We start from the raw sequence: 17529 nt of genomic DNA, 5'->3' as shown, positions 1-17529 counted from the left end.
CCCCCGTGTTATTTTAGTATAAATGGAATCTTTGGAGTAAAGACTGATACAAAATATCTGTTCGACTCCTTTTCTATTTTCTTCCCATAACTGTCACCCCAGACTTATTTTCTAAGGGCCTATGTTCACTTCAACTCTTCTCAATGAGAAACTCTCTTTGTCAGTTTTTGTGTTCCTCATTAGTTTGTCCTTGTAGTTTATTTTCTCCTTTTGCTGGATTATGAATTTATCCCTATTTTTGGCCTGCTTTATATTAGCTTACTTACAATGTGGAAACAGGCCCTTCAGCCCAACAAGTCCACACTGACCCGCCAAAGCGCAACCCACCCATACCCCTACATTTACCCCTTATCTAACACTACGGGCAATTTAGCATGGCCAATTCACCTGACCCACACACCTTTTGGACTGTGGGAGGAAACCGGAGCACCCAGAGGAAACCCATGCAGACACGGGGAGAACGTGCAAACTCCACGTTTTAACTTTCAACTTAATGCTGTCCTCCTTTTGGTTATCCCTCTCTTGGAATATTTTCCCCCTTTTAATGGGATGTACTGTTGCTAAGAGTCATGAGTTACCTCCTTAATTGTCTGCCACAGCTTTTTTACCATCTTTCTGTTCATCTAGCCACCCAGTTCACTTCAGCTATTACTTTCCTCTGTGTAATTCCCATCATTTTAAGTAAAATTATTTCCATTTCATCAGCACTTGATTGTAAGAGTTAATACTTTTTAGTGATGGGTTTATGCACAAGTTGAATAAAATGTGTGATCTTCCCACAAACTTGGAAATAGTGAGGACTGCACTTGCTGGAGATCGGAGTCAAAAAGTGTGGCGCTGATAAAGGGCTTATGCCGGAAACATCGATTCTCCTGTTCCTTGGATGCTGCCTGACCTGCTGTGCCTTTCTAGCACCACACTCTCGACTCGTCCCACAAACTGCAGCTTTGCTTTAAACACTAATATTAAGGATTGTAACAGCATTGGAATCTGACAAGAATGCAGGTGCAGCTACAATGGGTCAAATTGCCAGGATCTATCATGTAACATTTCAAGATTATGCTAGAAGAATGCTTCTGAATTATCTTTTTTTTATTATACTTTGCATTTAACAGTTAATAACATTTTACAATTGCATTGTTTTACATGATGTCCAATTTCATGGGTTTAAAAAATGGTGGGACTCCATTCTGTAAACTGAAGCACCTTTTCCCTGTGCTTTCAGAAACCCTTCTTCCACGGGTCGCCCATGTCAGGGCAGATGTATAGACTTGGAAAATGGGCATTTCTAATGTGCTTTAATCAGTTATTTGCAGTTTTGTTATCACAAAAAAAACTTTTAGTCTAGGAACTCCCAAGATTTATATGGTTAGTTATGCTCCAGGACTTTGAATTTTGGCAGACCTGATCCTCAAGCTTGGGCACTAATGAGAATTAACTTAGTCTTACTCCAGTATGTATTCTATTTTCCTTCTGTGGTTTATGTATTTTTAAGTACTGTAGATGATTATCCATCTATTGAATAATGCCAACAAGATGAATGAACATACCTGACCAGCTCAGGTATGACATAACTGGTGGGAAGAACTAGGTTTCTCTCTCTGTTCTTGTTTTTTTTTAAACAAAGAGAAATTGATTAAAGGCCCTAGTACACCTAAAGGCAGTGATAACCGTGAAGAAAATTTAGTCTTGGAAAGTGAAGTACAAGAAAATGAATGTGCACTACAAAGTCACAGCCAAGTTCAGCAAGGATGAAGCCTTCTATAGTTGTGATACCCTGGTATAATTAAGACTTTAGTTTGAATTTGAATGCCAGGAAGAACCTTCAACGTTTGACATGTATGTTTAGCTATTCTCCGTTCCAGTCCAGGATTGAATTTGGATGAGTAAAATATAAAACTTACTACCAATTTCTAAAATTGGCATTCTAATTGACTATCTCCTTGAGCTCTCAGTAGCACTTGCCTCTGAGTATGCTGGTTCATGGGTTTGAGCTCCACTCCAAGACTTGAGCACGTAACTTGGCTGACATTTTGTTGTTAAGTATGTCTCACTTGTCAAGTGGATATAAATATAACTGAATGTGATGCAATGCTATCATGGCAGTAAACAAAATTAACACCAGGCTTAATTAATTTCATGGTTTTGAATGACTATATTTTGTTTCACAAAGCTTTACTTATACTGATGTGTAATAACGGTTGTGTCCTCAGCTAGTTTGCTAGCAATCACCAGTATTTCCTCCAGTATTTGAAAATTTTTAAAACTGCTTAGCGAATTATTATTGCAAGCATTTTAAAAATAGTCCAAAGGTTGTAACTTCAGGTAACAGATGTGACACCTTTTTAAACTGTTGCATTATAGACTTTGTTTATTCTTTAAACTTGGTCTTTGGCATTAGTTTATCTTTGTAGCCTTGGTCAAAAATTGATGTACCATTCTGGGTAAGCATCTTCTAGTCTTCAGTTATTCATTGATCAAAATATCATTATAAATTGGCTTGCTTATATTGGATAATTTAGAAAAATAGGCAAAATTCTGCTTTGAGCAGATGAAATTATTAAATGGGCATTGTAAACATTTCAGGAAAATTTCAGAAGCATTGAATATTTTCTTTATTTGCTATTGTGCTGCAACTGTAATCAAGTTGACTCTCTGTAATACACATTTTGCAGAGAGTAATGAAAAAGCACACGAGAAAAAACTAATTTGAGCTTAGTAATTGGTGCACTTCTTACATTTGAAGGCTGTGCCAGATAAGTCTGCAATACACCACCTGCCTTGTGGGATGACTCCCTGCTGGGCCAAGAATTTAAACCATCTGAAAGCTGTAGGGCAAGCTGGACTAATACTGTCCCGTTTAGCAAGGTAGGAAAATTGTATGACTAAGAGAAGCAAGAAGTGTGTTACTGCAGGAAAATTTTTATTTGTTCCCAGTATCAATTTTGTCCTTACTTGATATTAGTAACTACCTTAATTTGTGGAAGTTTATTCAATCCTAAATTTCTTAAATCTGCATGCACTTCAAATCAGGTTAGTATATTATTTAGCATTTCAGTCTTAAAAACTGTTGCTTTATTTCCCCTTTTCATTTTCACTTTAAAAATTTCTTAATTTGAGTATGGCTTCTTACAGGTTGAGGATGCAGGAGAGCTGTTTGGAATTTCTTGTCAATATAGTGTTTGGAGCCAGCTGCTCAGATTTGGTGGAGCATACTGTTCTCTAATATCTGCAAATTCTTTTTTAAATAGAAGGGTAAAAGCACTCCTTGTGTGCCAGGTATATTTCCTCACTTACTCAACCATGACTGAAATTAGAATAGATCTAATGAATTGCATTTTACAATCTGGCTTAATTAGGCTTCTACACAAGTGTAGTGTGCCATTGGAATTTTAACTCCAGTTAATGTAGTAACAGAGTTCTTGCAAGTTTTGGAATTTTTTTTCCATTCAGAAGCTATAGGCCTTTATCAGTTTAAAATGGTCCAAGTCATTTGGCTATGAATTTATTGTTGGCTGAATTTTAGTTTTATTTAAAGTTAGCTTATTACTTAAATCCGATGATCGCGTGCTGCAAGTTGACTAGGTTTTAAAGTCCTGTATCTCGTTTTGAAGGGACTTGAATGCACACATCAAAAATATTATTTGTTATCTTTAATTACTGGAAAAGTGACACTGATGGATTGCTGTTGCAGAGAGTGACATAGGAAACAGTCATTCAGGCAGTTGTGTCTATGTTATAAGTAGCTTGTGATTCTACAACAAAACAGAAGAGACAGAAAACGGCAATGGAGAGAAGGGCAAAACTTCTTCCAAGTGGGCGTTTCTGGAAGAGTAGCAGCAATGAATTAAATAATATAAAAACAAAGCAGTCTAGTTATATTGTTAATATTTTAACATTTTGAAACAATTGTCCCTCCTGCACCATATTAACCAATGGTCAGTTGGAAAATATTATCCTGCATAAGGATATGTTCCATGACCAAGCTCTAATTTCATTTACAGTTGCTCAGCAACCCACTTGTGCAAGAAATTTAGGATAGACATGGTTAGCTCATTGCAGCTCTTCTATAGAAGCATGCCTTGGAACTAAACAGCAATCCCTTGCATTTTGGTCCTTTTTTATTCTGATCTCAAAAAGGTTAGGGATTTGGACGTGTAAAATAATATGCTCAAACTAGGTTTGTGCCCGGAGAGGTTCACTTTGATATTATGCAAAACATTTAGTGATGTAAATCTTTTCTTTGTACTAATTTACTATAATGCTAAAATCTAGGTGTTTTTAAAAAATCGCCTATTTTTGGTTAATGGTTTAGCTCAAAAGGTCTGTTTCAATGCAAATAGTACTCGCACCCCAGCGAAGACTGTTTGGAATATCTAGCAATGTTAAAACCTAACAAGAAAATACTGCATACGGTAGGAATTTGATATTAAAAAGGGAATTTACTGAAGATACTCCACATCTGGAAGTATTTATGGAGAGAGAGCCAAAGGTGGTGATTTTAGGTTGAAGACCTTTCTCTTCTGACCTAAAATGTTAATTCTATTTCTTAGCACAGGTGCTGCAAAAATATCTGATGGCTTCAACCATTTTCTGCCTTTATTTCTTTTGAAACTAGATAGCAGTAATTATTGAATGTGGCTGCCTTCAATATTGTATTTTATGGCTTACCTGTAGATAAGGTACAATCTGTATCTGATTAATACCCCCTTGATCACTGTACATTCGTTGTTCACATCCAGTGATTCAGTCATTTTTTTTTTGGTCTAATTGTTTCTGAATTACCATGGGATCTGATTTGCTTTAAAAGGTGCTATTTAGATTCAAACTGTTAACCCATGGTTTATTGTTCAAAGATATAATGGGGATGACAAAATTAAAGTCCTAAACTGATTGGGCTTAAACAACACCACCTTCAGCTGAATTTTCATTTTATGCATGTTTTAAGGACTTTATTTAGTCCTCAATTGGAAAACTGAAACTGTGCATATCTGAATTATGCAATTGTATGTAGGTATGCTTGCCTTTGGTTAACAGCTGAAAACTGAACATTCCTTAAAGCTTCCATGCACAATCTAATTAAGCAAAGTAATTGATTATCCAAGTAATTTTTTTTTCCCTTTTGAATTGGTCTGGTTACAAGCATTCTAGATAACTCTTGATCAGACTCTGCTTGACCCAAACTGCTGGTCATGTGCCATCTAGCTGCAATCTAGAAATGACCAAAAATCTGGTGTGGTTTTGTTTTGAGACATGTACCTAAGCAGTATTCATAGTACTACCATAGTCAGTTTGCATGCAAAGCAAAATGACTGGGATAAGGTTGGGGAGGGTTAAAATTGGGAGGTGACTGGCAGAGGAGAGAGACTTCATTTTGAGCTGATGTGAATTGCAGTTTTTGAGAAGGGGAGGAATTTTGATTTATTTACGATATTGTTTAAAAAATTTGGGAAGGTGTACATTTTAGTTTTTGGCTCAAGATTATTTAAACTTGGAGTTCTTTATTGTAAGGAGATCAAATGAAAATAAACACCTCTTCAAACCTACTGTATGATATGTTGACTGATATTTCTGAAATGAAGTTTCATTTTAATAAGTCATTGCTTAATTCCATTTTACCTAATACTGAAAATGATTGTGCTAAGATTTGAAGACTTCTGTCACATTTGCATCAAATCAATAAAAGTTTTGATACTTGTCATTAATCTTACTACTTGACTTGTTTATTTTGCAAGTCATTGACTTCAGGGATGCTTTACTATGTAAGAATAGTTTTCCTTTTGTAAGTGTTACCTGTATCATTCAGTTCTGGATAAGCCTTTCTTGATGAAGTTCAAGAATTCTGTATAATGGTATGTGGAGGCTAAAAAATGCAGCATTTTTAGAAAAGTGTGCACTCTTGGTTTCCCATGTAATTTATCTCTTTCCATATTCCAATTATTGATGTCCTTTGTGCAAGCTCATTTATTTTCCAAGTATTTGCCTAACTGAGGGAAGAGCAAAAATGACCCAAATTGTGTGTTACTCTTTTTCAATTGTTTTAAACAAACATTCTGTCTTCTCTGTCCAGAGTTTCACCAGATGACCTTGAGTGAGATAGGGAACATTGTGAGCAATCCATGGCATGCATATAGAATACTTTTCAAAAGTTTGTGTTTTAATAAGTTTGTTTAAGTCAGAATTATTTCAAATGTATGGTGTCCTTGAAATTGCTAGATATTTGAAATAGTCTAATGTATGAACAGATTAACAGTATCATGTGAACTGATTAGTGTTAAACGTTGACATATCTTTGGTCCTTCGAAGCAGAAATAAATCCCCAAGTAAAGCTTCTGTTCTGTTTTAGTGATTTTGAAGCAAGCGCACAGATCTGTCGTGTTAATTTTGTGAAACTGGTTAAGGATTCATTCTTCACCAGTGAGCACTTGTAATGTGATGGGCTATTTCCATATCGAATTCTAGGAACTAGTGTAGTGTAATATTCTATGACACAGCTGTGATACTTGTACAGGAGTTTAAAATAACTCCCAAACATCACAACTGTCAGTGATTTTTTAAAAAAAAACCTCTCTGCAAAGTTCCTTGGATGTTGTACTATATTAATGGTACTATATGAGAGTTGATCTGTATAATGTGAATATTGGTAACAACTACGTGTGATGTTGGTGGCTTAATAGTTATATATTTGTTTACTTTCACAGACCAGTGGGAATGCCAAAAATGGAAAAAGTATACTTGCACAACCCCAGCACAGAAGATACAATCATTTTAGTATCAATATCAGCAACAACATCACACTTTCATGCGTCATTTTTTCAAAATAGGGTAAGGATTTTGGTTTTTATTTTGGATGTATTTGTTGATATAGCTGCATGATGTTCCATTTGTGTTGGAAAAGATCTGAGATTTCTATTCTTCACAGCATGTGCATTTTCCCGGATATGGTTCCAGATAATGTCACAAGTTTATGAAGATTCTTTGCATCACTTAGACTGCAAATGAAAACCCTAATGCCTTGCCAGGAAGAGCATGGGGTGTGTGGTTTGGCTGCATATATTTTAATTTATCTTTTGCAGTTGTACTTGGAACTTAATGACATGAAGTGGTTTCAGCATTTTGTAACAAAATAGACACCAGTTTTGTAATTTAACAAAAACAATAAATTTCCACATTTTCTAGGTTTTCAGTATTCCATTCTGGAAGGATCATAACATCATAGATTTTTGGTACCAGGAATGGGAAAGATAATTATGTGAAAACTCTTGGGATACTGGGACAATTTGAATAGAAAAGTGTATAGGTGATAATTTGTTTTTTTTTTAAAAGTTGGGTTCTGCAAGTGGTGGTTGAAGAAAATATTTTGCCTGAAGTGATCAAGACTGATATCATTGCAATTGTATTGGAAAACTTGTATAAATGTGAAGAGATGTCAAAGCTATAAAGACTGGGCTTGAGTTGATTTGGCGAAGACTAGTTAGAGTAAAATGACCTTCTGAGCTCTGAGTGCATGGTGTTGTTTTTAATTTGAAATGCTGTTAAAACTGTTTTGTTTTTTAACAAGATCCTTTTTAGAATATCTTAAGTTCTCTAGATTCTAGAATGGTTCCTGTGAATTGGAAGGTAGTTATTATCTCTCTACTATTTTAAGAAGGGAATGAAAGAGAAAACGGGGAACTATAGACCTGTTTGTCTTCAGTAGTAGGAGAGATGCAGAAATATATTATACAGAATGTGATCAGTGGACAGCATGGATTGGTGAAATGGGAAATCAATTGGCACTAACAAAATTGGCAAAAGAGAACTAAAGGACCTAGTGTACTTGGATTTTCAGAAGGCATATGTTGGCTGAGTGGGTTACTGCAGGATTGGAACTTGGGCCTCAGCTGTTAACAACAAATATTATTGCAATATTGCCAATTTTGAAGATATAATAGAGCGAAGTAGGAAGTGCTTTGTAAAGTGGGTTCAAGAGGATTTTGACAGACATGGTGAATGAAGTGTAGTGTAAGAAAATGTGGAGTTATTCACTTTGATAGAACAAATGTGTAGAGTATTTCTTCAATGGGAAGAGGTTGAAAAATGCAGATGCGCAAAAGGATCTTTGACAAGGTGTCCTTGTCAAAAAGTCACTGAAGGTTAACTTGAGGATGCGACAAGCTATTGGAAATGCTTTGGAATGTTGCCTTTATTGCAAAGGACTTGAGTACAGGAGTGAAGAAGTTTTGCTTCACTTGTATAAGAATTTGGTTCGATTGAACTGGGGTTACTGTAGAGTTTTAGTTGCCTTGTCTCAGGAAAGGTATTAATGCTATAGAGTGTGCAATGAAGGTTCACCAGTCTTGTTCCTGGGATGGCAGGACTATCCTGTGAGGATTAGGTGATCTGGGCATGTATTCTCCAGAGTTTCGGAGAATGAGAGAGAAACTTGCTGAAACTTACAAAATACTTAAAGGGATGGGCAGGCAGTTGAGGTAAAATAGTTCCACTGCTGGGGAATGTAGAAGCAGGGGACACAATTTTACAATAAGGGGTGTTGGGTTGTTTAGGTCTTGAGACAAGGAAAAATAATTTTGCCCAGAGGGTTCAGAACCATTGGAATCATGAATACACCAAGCTGTGGAATTTCACTGTTGAGTATATTTAAGGTAGAGCTTAAATTTCTGATTAATGGTGTACATGATTAAGGGGTGGCATGGCTAAGAGCCTTTTGAAGTGATTGATTAGCTGTGGCTGTATTAACTGAAGGAGCAGGCTTGATGGGCTGAATGGCCAACTATGTCTGTATATTCCTAAAATTCTGAAAATTTATTATTGAAAACATTTGGATTATGGGCAGCTAATTCATTCACTTTTTGTAATCAAAATTACTAATTTTGTCTAATCCAAAAGCTCATCTTTCTACATAATTCATGTGTAACATAATATTTTGAAGGAATGATGAATGTATACTTTATTTTGCTATGCAAGTAATGAAGGATATCTGCTATTATCACTACTAATTGTTGAATTTATTGTTCATTTTTGAATGTTGTCACTCTAAATTTGTTAATTGTGGTAGTTCTGTTATCTTTTGAGAATTGAATATAGCGCGTTTGCAAGTATTGTTGTACAAGTGAAGAATACTGATCTAGTTTGTGAATTATTTTGTCCTTCCTTATGTTCATCCTACCAGGATATACTCAATGCATTCAGTGCCATTGTAGCAATATCAGCTAAGTTATACTAAGTAGAAATGAGAGACATTAGTCAAATGCTCAAGACTGGAAACGCTGATTAATAGAAATTAGATCAGGGCAGTATAGTGGCTCACAGCGCCAGGGACCAGAGTTCGATTCCAGCCTCGGTGACTAACTGTGTATGGTGTTTGCACGTTCTGTGTCTGCGTGGGTTTCCTCTGGATTGTGGGAGGAAACTGGAGCACCCAAAGATGTGCAGGTTAGGTGAATTGGCCATGGTAAATTGCCCAAAGTGTTCATGCATGTGTAGGTTAGGCGCATTAATCAGGGGTAAATGTAGAGTAGTGGACAATGGGTTTGGGTGGGATACTCTTTTGGAGGATTGGTGTGGGCTTGTTGGACCAAAGAGCCTGTTTCCACACTGTAGGAATTCTCTTCTAGATCAAGCTGTTTTTGAGAACTTTTTATTTGTATAGATACTGCAAGAGCTGTAGATTAGATTAGATTACTTAGTGTGGAAACAGGCCCTTCGGCCCAACAAGTCCACACCGACCCGCCGAAGCGCAACCCACCCATACCCCTACATTTACCCCTTACCTAACACTACGGGCAATTTAGCATGGCCAATTCACCTGACCCGCACGTCTTTAGACTGTGGGAAGAAACCGGAGCACCTGGAGGAAACCCACGCAGACACGGGGAGAACGTGCAAACTCCACACAGTCAGTCGCCTGAGTCGGGAACTGAGACAGCAGTGCTAACCACTGTGCCACCGTGCCGCCCACAAACGGCCACAAGCTCAAACAGAGGTATTTACATCATTGGCCACACATGAGATGCTGGAAGACTGGAGGGTGGCTAATATTGTGTCATTATTTCAGAGGCTGCAAGGAAATGCTAGAGAATTATAGACTGGTGATTTTTGATGTCAGGTCTGTTGTTGGAGGGCATTTTGAGAGACATGACCTCCACATCCTAGGAATGAATCTGGTTGGTGACCGGGATCTACATCCATTTGGCAAGGCAAGAACTATTCAAAGAGTAAGCATAGCTTTGTGCATGGGAGGCCATGTCTCTCAAACTTGTTTGTTTTTTGTTTGAATTGACCAAGAAGATAGATGAAGGCATAGACTTGACTACATGGACTTTAGCAAAGCCTTTGATAAGATTCCACATGGTTAACTGGTTAGTAAGATTATATCATGTAACATCGAGAGAGAGAGCACCTAATTGGATGTAAAATTGGAAATTTTAGTCGATGACAGAGTGATGGTAAAGGGTTGTTCAGACTAGAGGCCTTGTGCTGCAAGGTTTGGTACTGGGTCCACTATTCTTCATCTTATGTAAGCTATATGAATGAGCATATTGGAGGCATGGTTAGTAAGTTTGCAGACAACACCAAAGTTGTTGTTATAGTGGACAATGAAGAAAAATTCAATAGGATCTTCATTAACAGGGCCCATGTATTGAGGAATGGCAGAGTTTAATTTAGATCAATCCAAGCTATTGTATTTTAGTAAGATAATACTCTCCAAGACACTACCATTTAACTGTGTTAGCCCTGCTTGCTTTGTCAAGCAGAGATCTGGGGGTGCAAATACATTGTTTCTTGAAAGTGGAGTTGCAAGTAGATAGGATGGGGAAAGTGGCATTTGGCATGTTTGCCTTCATCAATCAGAGCACTGTACAGGCATTAGGATGTCATCTTATTGCTGTATAAGACATTGGTAAGGCCTCATTTGGAGTACTGCATACAATTCTAGTTGCCCTGGTGTAGGAAGGATGTTGTTAAACTTGAAATGGTGCAGAAACTATTTCCAAAGATGTTGCTGAAACTGAAGGGTTTGAGTTATATCGGTAGGCTGGGACTTTTGTTTTCCCCTGGAGCTTAGCAGGCTAAGGGATGACCTTTTTTAAAGAAGTTCTATAAAATCATAAAGTGAATGGTCAAAGCCTTTCCTCCAGATAGGGAAGTCCAAAATTTAAAGGGTGTAGGTTTAAGGTCAGAGGGGAAAGATTTACCAGGACCTGAGGGGGCAACCTTTTCACATTGAGGATGGTGCATATGTAGAACAAGCTGTCAGAGAAAGTTGTGGAGCAGAGTACAGTTTTGAATATTTTTGAGAGATGTTTGGATAGGTATGTGGATAGGAAATGTTTAGAGGGATGTGGGACTTGTTCACTTTAGGAAACCTGGTCAGAGTGGACGTTGGCAAAGGGTCTGGTTCTGTGCTATGTGACTCCGTTCAGTCAAATATTCTAATCACTGTATCCAGTGCAAAGGAAAAGGAAGCTTGCACCTGATTTTTTTTGAGAATGTAGGCCAAGAGGAGGAAGTGGTATTGGGAGAGCATTTAGGGGACCATGGATAATGCGATTTAAGAAAGCAGTACAAAAGGACTACATACGGTCCCTCAAAGTATAATTAACTAGGGGAGAGCTCACTTTGGAATGGCAAAATACTGTCAAATTTACTCTTGTATAGTGACTTCCTCTTATGCTGTACGTTTTCTGATGGTGTAACACAGCTGTATGGAAATTATATTTTGGCTGATAAGGCTGAGACATGCAGGAGGCTGGAAGAACACAGCAAGCCAGGCAGCATCAGGAGGTAGAGGAGTCTGACAGATTAGGTGTCACCTGTCAGGAGTGGGTATTTTGGGGGGGGGGGGGGGGGTGAAATGGGGATAGATGAAGACCGGTAAAGGGTATGACCTGGTTGGTCAATGGGAGAAATTAATCTGGTTCATGGCAGGGATGAGAAGGGGCTATGATGGGAGTCGGGGGATGGGAAGGGAGGTCATTTTGAAACTGAAGCACTCTATGTTGAATCCTCCAGGCTGTTGGCTGCCCAGGTGGAAGATGAGGTGGTGTTTGTCCAACTTAAGGTGTAGTTTGTTGGGGAATTGGAGGTAGCCAAGGATGGCCATCTTGGAAAGAGGCAGTTAGGGGAATTAAAATGGGTGGTGACTGGCTGAGATGCTTGGCAAACTATTTTCGAGTTTACACTCTATCTCCCCAATGTAGAGAAGACCACAACAGGAGCACTGATGGTTGGAAGACAGGTAGGTGAACACTGTCTCACCTGGAAGGACTGTTTAGGACCCTGGGTGAAGGGGAGGGGTGTTGGTGTCCTGGCAGATTTTGCATTACTTGTCTTGACAGATTGTACATGACAAGTGTGCAAAATAGATTTTTCTTCCAGGCCTTCACACAATCTTAAAATTCTTCTTTTCATTGAGATCAACTAAATGGAGTCAATACATAATGTTTACGTAGACTCGTAGAAGAATAGTAGAATCCTGCCTGAAATGGCAAATTCTAATTATAGCTGTTTTGGAAGTCACCGTCGTATCTACATTTGTCATTCTGTGAGCCAATGGGATTGTTAACAGCTGCACATTTGTAGAAACTAATTCCTTTTGATTTCCTTTGCATAGATTATTCCACCTGGAGGAAACACATCTTTTGATGTAGTTTTTCTTGCCAGAGTAGTGGGAAATGTAGAAAATACTTTATTTATTAATACATCACTTCATGGGGTATTTACATACCAGGTAAGTGAGTCTTTTTAATGTTTGAGATTACTTAGTTTGATTGAAACATTGCCTGTTATTGCTTGTGCTGTCCCCTTGCCCCCACAGAAAAGAAGTCTGCAAAATCTGAAATGCCCCTTTTCAAATCCATTCTTGCAATCTACTATCAGCTTTAACAAATAGCAATGCTCATCAATGAGCATTTTTGGTTCTTAATTTTCTTTATCTCTGAACAGTCTTGGTCCTATGACAGAAAGCATTTTGTGTACCAGCATTAGCATGGGAGGAATTAAAAGCTCAATTTATTTTAAAATCACTTTGTAACCGCAAAGTAATTTGACAATACGGGTATTCAAGTTTTTGGCCAAATGGTTTTGACAAAGCTTGCATACCTTCACAAATCCAGAGTTCTGTATATTTCTTCATCTTTGATACATATTATATATAAAATTTTAATTATTTTTAATCTTTTTCAGGTGTTTGGTGTTGGAATACCAAATCCTTATCGCTTGCGCCCATTTATAGGGGCAAGGGTTCCTGTAAATAGCAGTTTTTCACCTTTAATAAATATACACAACCCTCACAGTGAACCTTTACAGGTTGGTTACTCTTTTCTTTGTTTGGCCTTTTCACTGAAATTGATTATTTTGTATTCCTTTGGTCAAGTCCAAATTTCTATTCTTTAGTCTTCTGTTCTTCCGGGGAGGTCAGAACTCTAACAGAGTTTCTGATGAAAATGAAAGATAAAGGAAATGGGCGAAAGTGAGTTGCTGGAGATCAGTTGAGAGTTTAGTCTGGACTAAAATTTTCACTAATAATAATGAAAGTACCAGATGTTCATTTAAAGCCCATTTGCTTTACTTTTTTTTTGAAGAGAGCAGGAGGTCAGGCATCATCCGAGAAGGAAGAGAATCAACATTTTGGGTATAAGCCCTTCATCAGGAAAGAGGCTTGTAAGCTGAGGGGGTGGGGCTGGTGGGGGAAGGTAGCTGAGAATGCGATTGGTAGATGAAGGTGGGGGAATGGTGATTAGTCAGAGACAATATAAGGGAAATGGTTTGGACACCTGGTATCCACAGCAGGAACATCATCCTGGTGCATTTACTTTCCAGTGTAACAATAACTGTTTTGTTATCAAGGATGATAGTGCACAGTAATACCAATTTGACATTTCTTTAGATTTTGAGGATTTGGACTGGGACTTGAAGCCACAACTTCTGACTCAAATGGAGAATGCTACCAAATGACAAAATTTAAAAGGAACACCTTCACTGGAACTGAGTAAATCAAGTGGTTTAGTGTTGTTATTTGAAGTCAAATAATGGCATTCTGCTTGATGGTGTTGAATATGCAAGATATAGGATTCGCATCATTTTGCGAATCATTTTAAATTAACAGTATTGGTAAGCAAAATGAAACCGTTCCAAGGCTTTTATTTCACACACTAGATCTGTGCTAAGCTAATCCTTCAAATCATATCTTCCTCTTTTCCATCATTCAGTATGTTTAGTATCAAATATATTACTCTATTGCAAGACTGGGGCTTAATTTGTAATATATGGTGCTAGTTTATAGTTGAAGAGATCAAATATCCGGGTTCATTCAATTATTTTTGACGTGAAGTGAAAATTAATGCATTGAGAGACCAGCCAGTGAAAGTTTTGAAATCCTGCAATACCAATTTGAGGAATTGAACTGAATTTTTAAAAAGTTTTTGACGTGAGCTGTGTTCATGGGTTAGGAAAGGAAAACAGCAGTAACAAGTGACATGCAAAACTGAAATTGTAACGCCTGAGCTTCCAGCTGAGAGCAAGTAGTTGAGGCGTATACTGAGTAACTAGAGGAGCTCCTGTTTCGTGGGATGTGGCAGCAATGGCAGCCCTGCAAAATGAATGAGTCAAATTGTAGGACTGCCAACAATTTGGAAAAGCTCAAAGTGGCTTTGTGTTGCCAGGAGTTTAGTCATGTAATGCAGAAGAGAACCCTTGAAAGTGGTTTCTCCACGGTGGAAGAAATGGCTGAATAGCTTTATAGGATTGCTTACTCTGAAAGAATAAAACAGAAAAGTTTCATGACTCATTTAATTAAATATTGAAAGGAGAGAAGTAAACGAGTTTCTTTCTTACAGGAGGAAGATTTGGCAGTGATTTTGAAGTTTAACTTGTCTAAGTAATGTCAATGTTAAAATAAATGTGATGCCCCGTCATGTGGCAGGAATGTGTAACTGAAAATGAGTGTGACTGGTAGCCTACTCTTCTCTTTCAGCAAACGAAAATAAATGGCCAAATTAACTACCCCATAGAGGTGTTGTATCTAAAAAGAAACTCAGCAATTGAGACAAGCTATCAAGAAACTACTTAGTGTGACGGATTTGAAATAACATCTAGAGTAGCTCCCCTGTAGCTGCCAATTGTTCATCTTTGAAAGAAATAGGTCTAGTCAGTTTTCTTTCTCAGTTTTCATGCTTGCATATCCTTGGTTTGCTTTTTTTTGTCTCTGAAACATTAAGCAATTGTGAGCAATAAGGGCATTAATAGGGATAGTAGTATAACTGTGTAATGTTACTGGATCAGTAATCCAGAGGCTTGAACTAATGATTTGGTCCAGAGACTCGGTCAAATTCCTCCAAAGGCTTGAGAGATTGAACATCAATTACTTAATAAATCTGGACTGAAACTCTCCCTAATAATAATAAAACTGCCAGATTTTCAGTACAGCCCATCTGTTTTACTCTTCTCTTTTGAAGGAGTGAAGTCTGTTATCCTTACCCATTCTGGCTTCAGTCTTTTCCGCTTGACATGATGTGATTCACATTCAACTGCCCTGAGTTGGCTGAGCAGACCACCCAGTTGTAGTCAACTCCTAGCACTTCATGTTAATGAGGATAAGCAATAAATACCAGCCCTTACAATGGTTCCCATATCCTAAGAATAGTTTTATCCAGGAATGTGTCCATTTCTAGAGCACTGTTGCCAGGATGTTGTCTAAACCCATTGCCATTGCTGAATCTTGTGTCTCCAAACATTTCTTGATATCATATGGAGTGAATTGAATTGGCTGAATACTGGCATCTCTGATGCAGGGGACCACTGGAGGTGGCCAAGATGAAATTGCCACTTGACAATTCTGGTTGAAGATTGTTGCAAGTGCTTCAGCCCTATCTTTTGCATAAATTCAAGGCTGTGAAACCAAGTGCTGGAAATTGGACTATATAGAAACGTCGCACAGAGTTGATGGGCCAGAGGTCTTTTCTGTGCTGTATGACTCTTGTTATGGTCCAGGCCAGACCCCCTCAAAATATTTTAAGGAAGTAGCCCAGAATCTAACTTTGCTCATTTGTTTTAAGCAGGTGTAATGTGGATAATCCCAGGAGAATTGTAGCTGGTCAAACCCCTTAGTTTTAGGCAAAACAGAATTTATTTACAAGATTACCGAATAACAACCTATTTGAAAACCCAACAGACTATACCAGCTTAATGATGATGTTCCCAATACTTGCAACAATCCCCATAAACATCCTTTGGCACAAAAGGAAAAACCAAACACTGTCTTGCAGGAGAGAAGTCTGAGAGAGGACCAGCTTTCAACAGCCAGACTTTGTTTTTTTTTAAATAAAAATCAAACCAGTAAAAAGTGGAGCTGGGAGAATTGGCCATTCCTCTATCATTGTACAGGTGTTTTTTTTAAACTTAAGTCTTTTGCCTGAGGCAGTACCTGTTAGCTATAATCAAATTGGCCCTAAAATCCATCCAAGCCCAGACTTTTTGGGACCTGTGTTTTTACAACCACCTGACCAAAAAAAAAACAAGGACAGTATAATCTTGTTTTAAGGAGCAATATCATCACCACCCTGTGTGACTCTCTGAGCAATATTGGGCTATAACTGTTGAAATACTATATTTGATCTACTTAAATATAGTTTGTTACTTAATTTTATCCAAAAGCCTCAAATGAATTGAAATTGATTACTTCTCGTTCACTTTCTTACCAATTTTAGTGAAGCTACTTCTGGACTTGGTTACAACTAGTCTGATTTTTGTTTTGTTTTAAATTTGTATCTCTTATTTGAAATAGGACCCTTTACCTTGATGCAACAGACAGTTTTGACATCCACAAATTGTGATATGGTTGTAATAAATTGGCACACAGTCAATATTGGAATATTGTGTAGGTCTCAATTCATCTGGCTATCTTAAACTTTGCGCATCGTATTTGTTCACGTGCCAAGCCAGCTAAAGTTTGTTTAATATTTCAAATTTTGATAAAGAAGAGCTTATCTGATTTTCTTCATTTGCAAGTGTGCTATTTTAAGAAACTTCAGGAGCAATTGTGAATACAGATCAAATGGATTTCAGTTGAATTTAAAGATCCATCATAATTTTATTGGTTTTGCTAACCTTTTCAATTTTCCTGGAATTGATGTCTAGTAGTGCAGCAAACCTTTGTTTTAACCAGCACCTTATCAACTATCATTTATTTGATAAACTAGCAATAATCACTTACCTCAAACACCTGCAATCTACTGCAATATGAGTATTCGCTGTGAATAGTGATGTCTACCACTGCACTACATTTGTGTTATTACATTTACTTTAGGAGGTAATGATGTGTTTAAGACGTCCAGTGCCACCTCTACTGTAATATGTACACTTCAAGATATCACTCTCTTTCCATCTCCTCCTGTACAGTAAACACTGAAGTGAAATACCACCCCCGCCCCCACCCCCACCTATTTTGTGTGGTTCCACACACAGATGGCCTTGTTGATCTTTTTAAGGGGGCCTATTCTCTCCCTAGTTAGTCTGTGCAACTGTTTT

General features: G+C 37.7%; 1 protein-coding gene across 2 annotated transcripts in view; it reads left to right on the top strand.

The window, feature by feature from the left end:
* The window catches only part of tmem131 (transmembrane protein 131), a 211265-nt gene that overhangs the window by 113498 nt on the left and 80238 nt on the right, over positions 1–17529 (top strand). For both annotated transcript variants that reach the window (XM_060826240.1, XM_060826238.1), the window contains 3 exons: positions 6702–6825; positions 12617–12733; positions 13189–13311. In XM_060826240.1, coding sequence (XP_060682223.1) covers positions 6702–6825; positions 12617–12733; positions 13189–13311 — 364 coding nt within the window. The remainder of the gene's footprint in view (positions 1–6701; positions 6826–12616; positions 12734–13188; positions 13312–17529) is intronic.

Source organism: Hemiscyllium ocellatum, chromosome 6 (genome assembly GCF_020745735.1).
Source record: "Hemiscyllium ocellatum isolate sHemOce1 chromosome 6, sHemOce1.pat.X.cur, whole genome shotgun sequence".
NCBI classification, from domain to species: domain Eukaryota; kingdom Metazoa; phylum Chordata; class Chondrichthyes; order Orectolobiformes; family Hemiscylliidae; genus Hemiscyllium; species Hemiscyllium ocellatum.
This window is presented reverse-complemented; position numbering and strand designations above follow the sequence as displayed.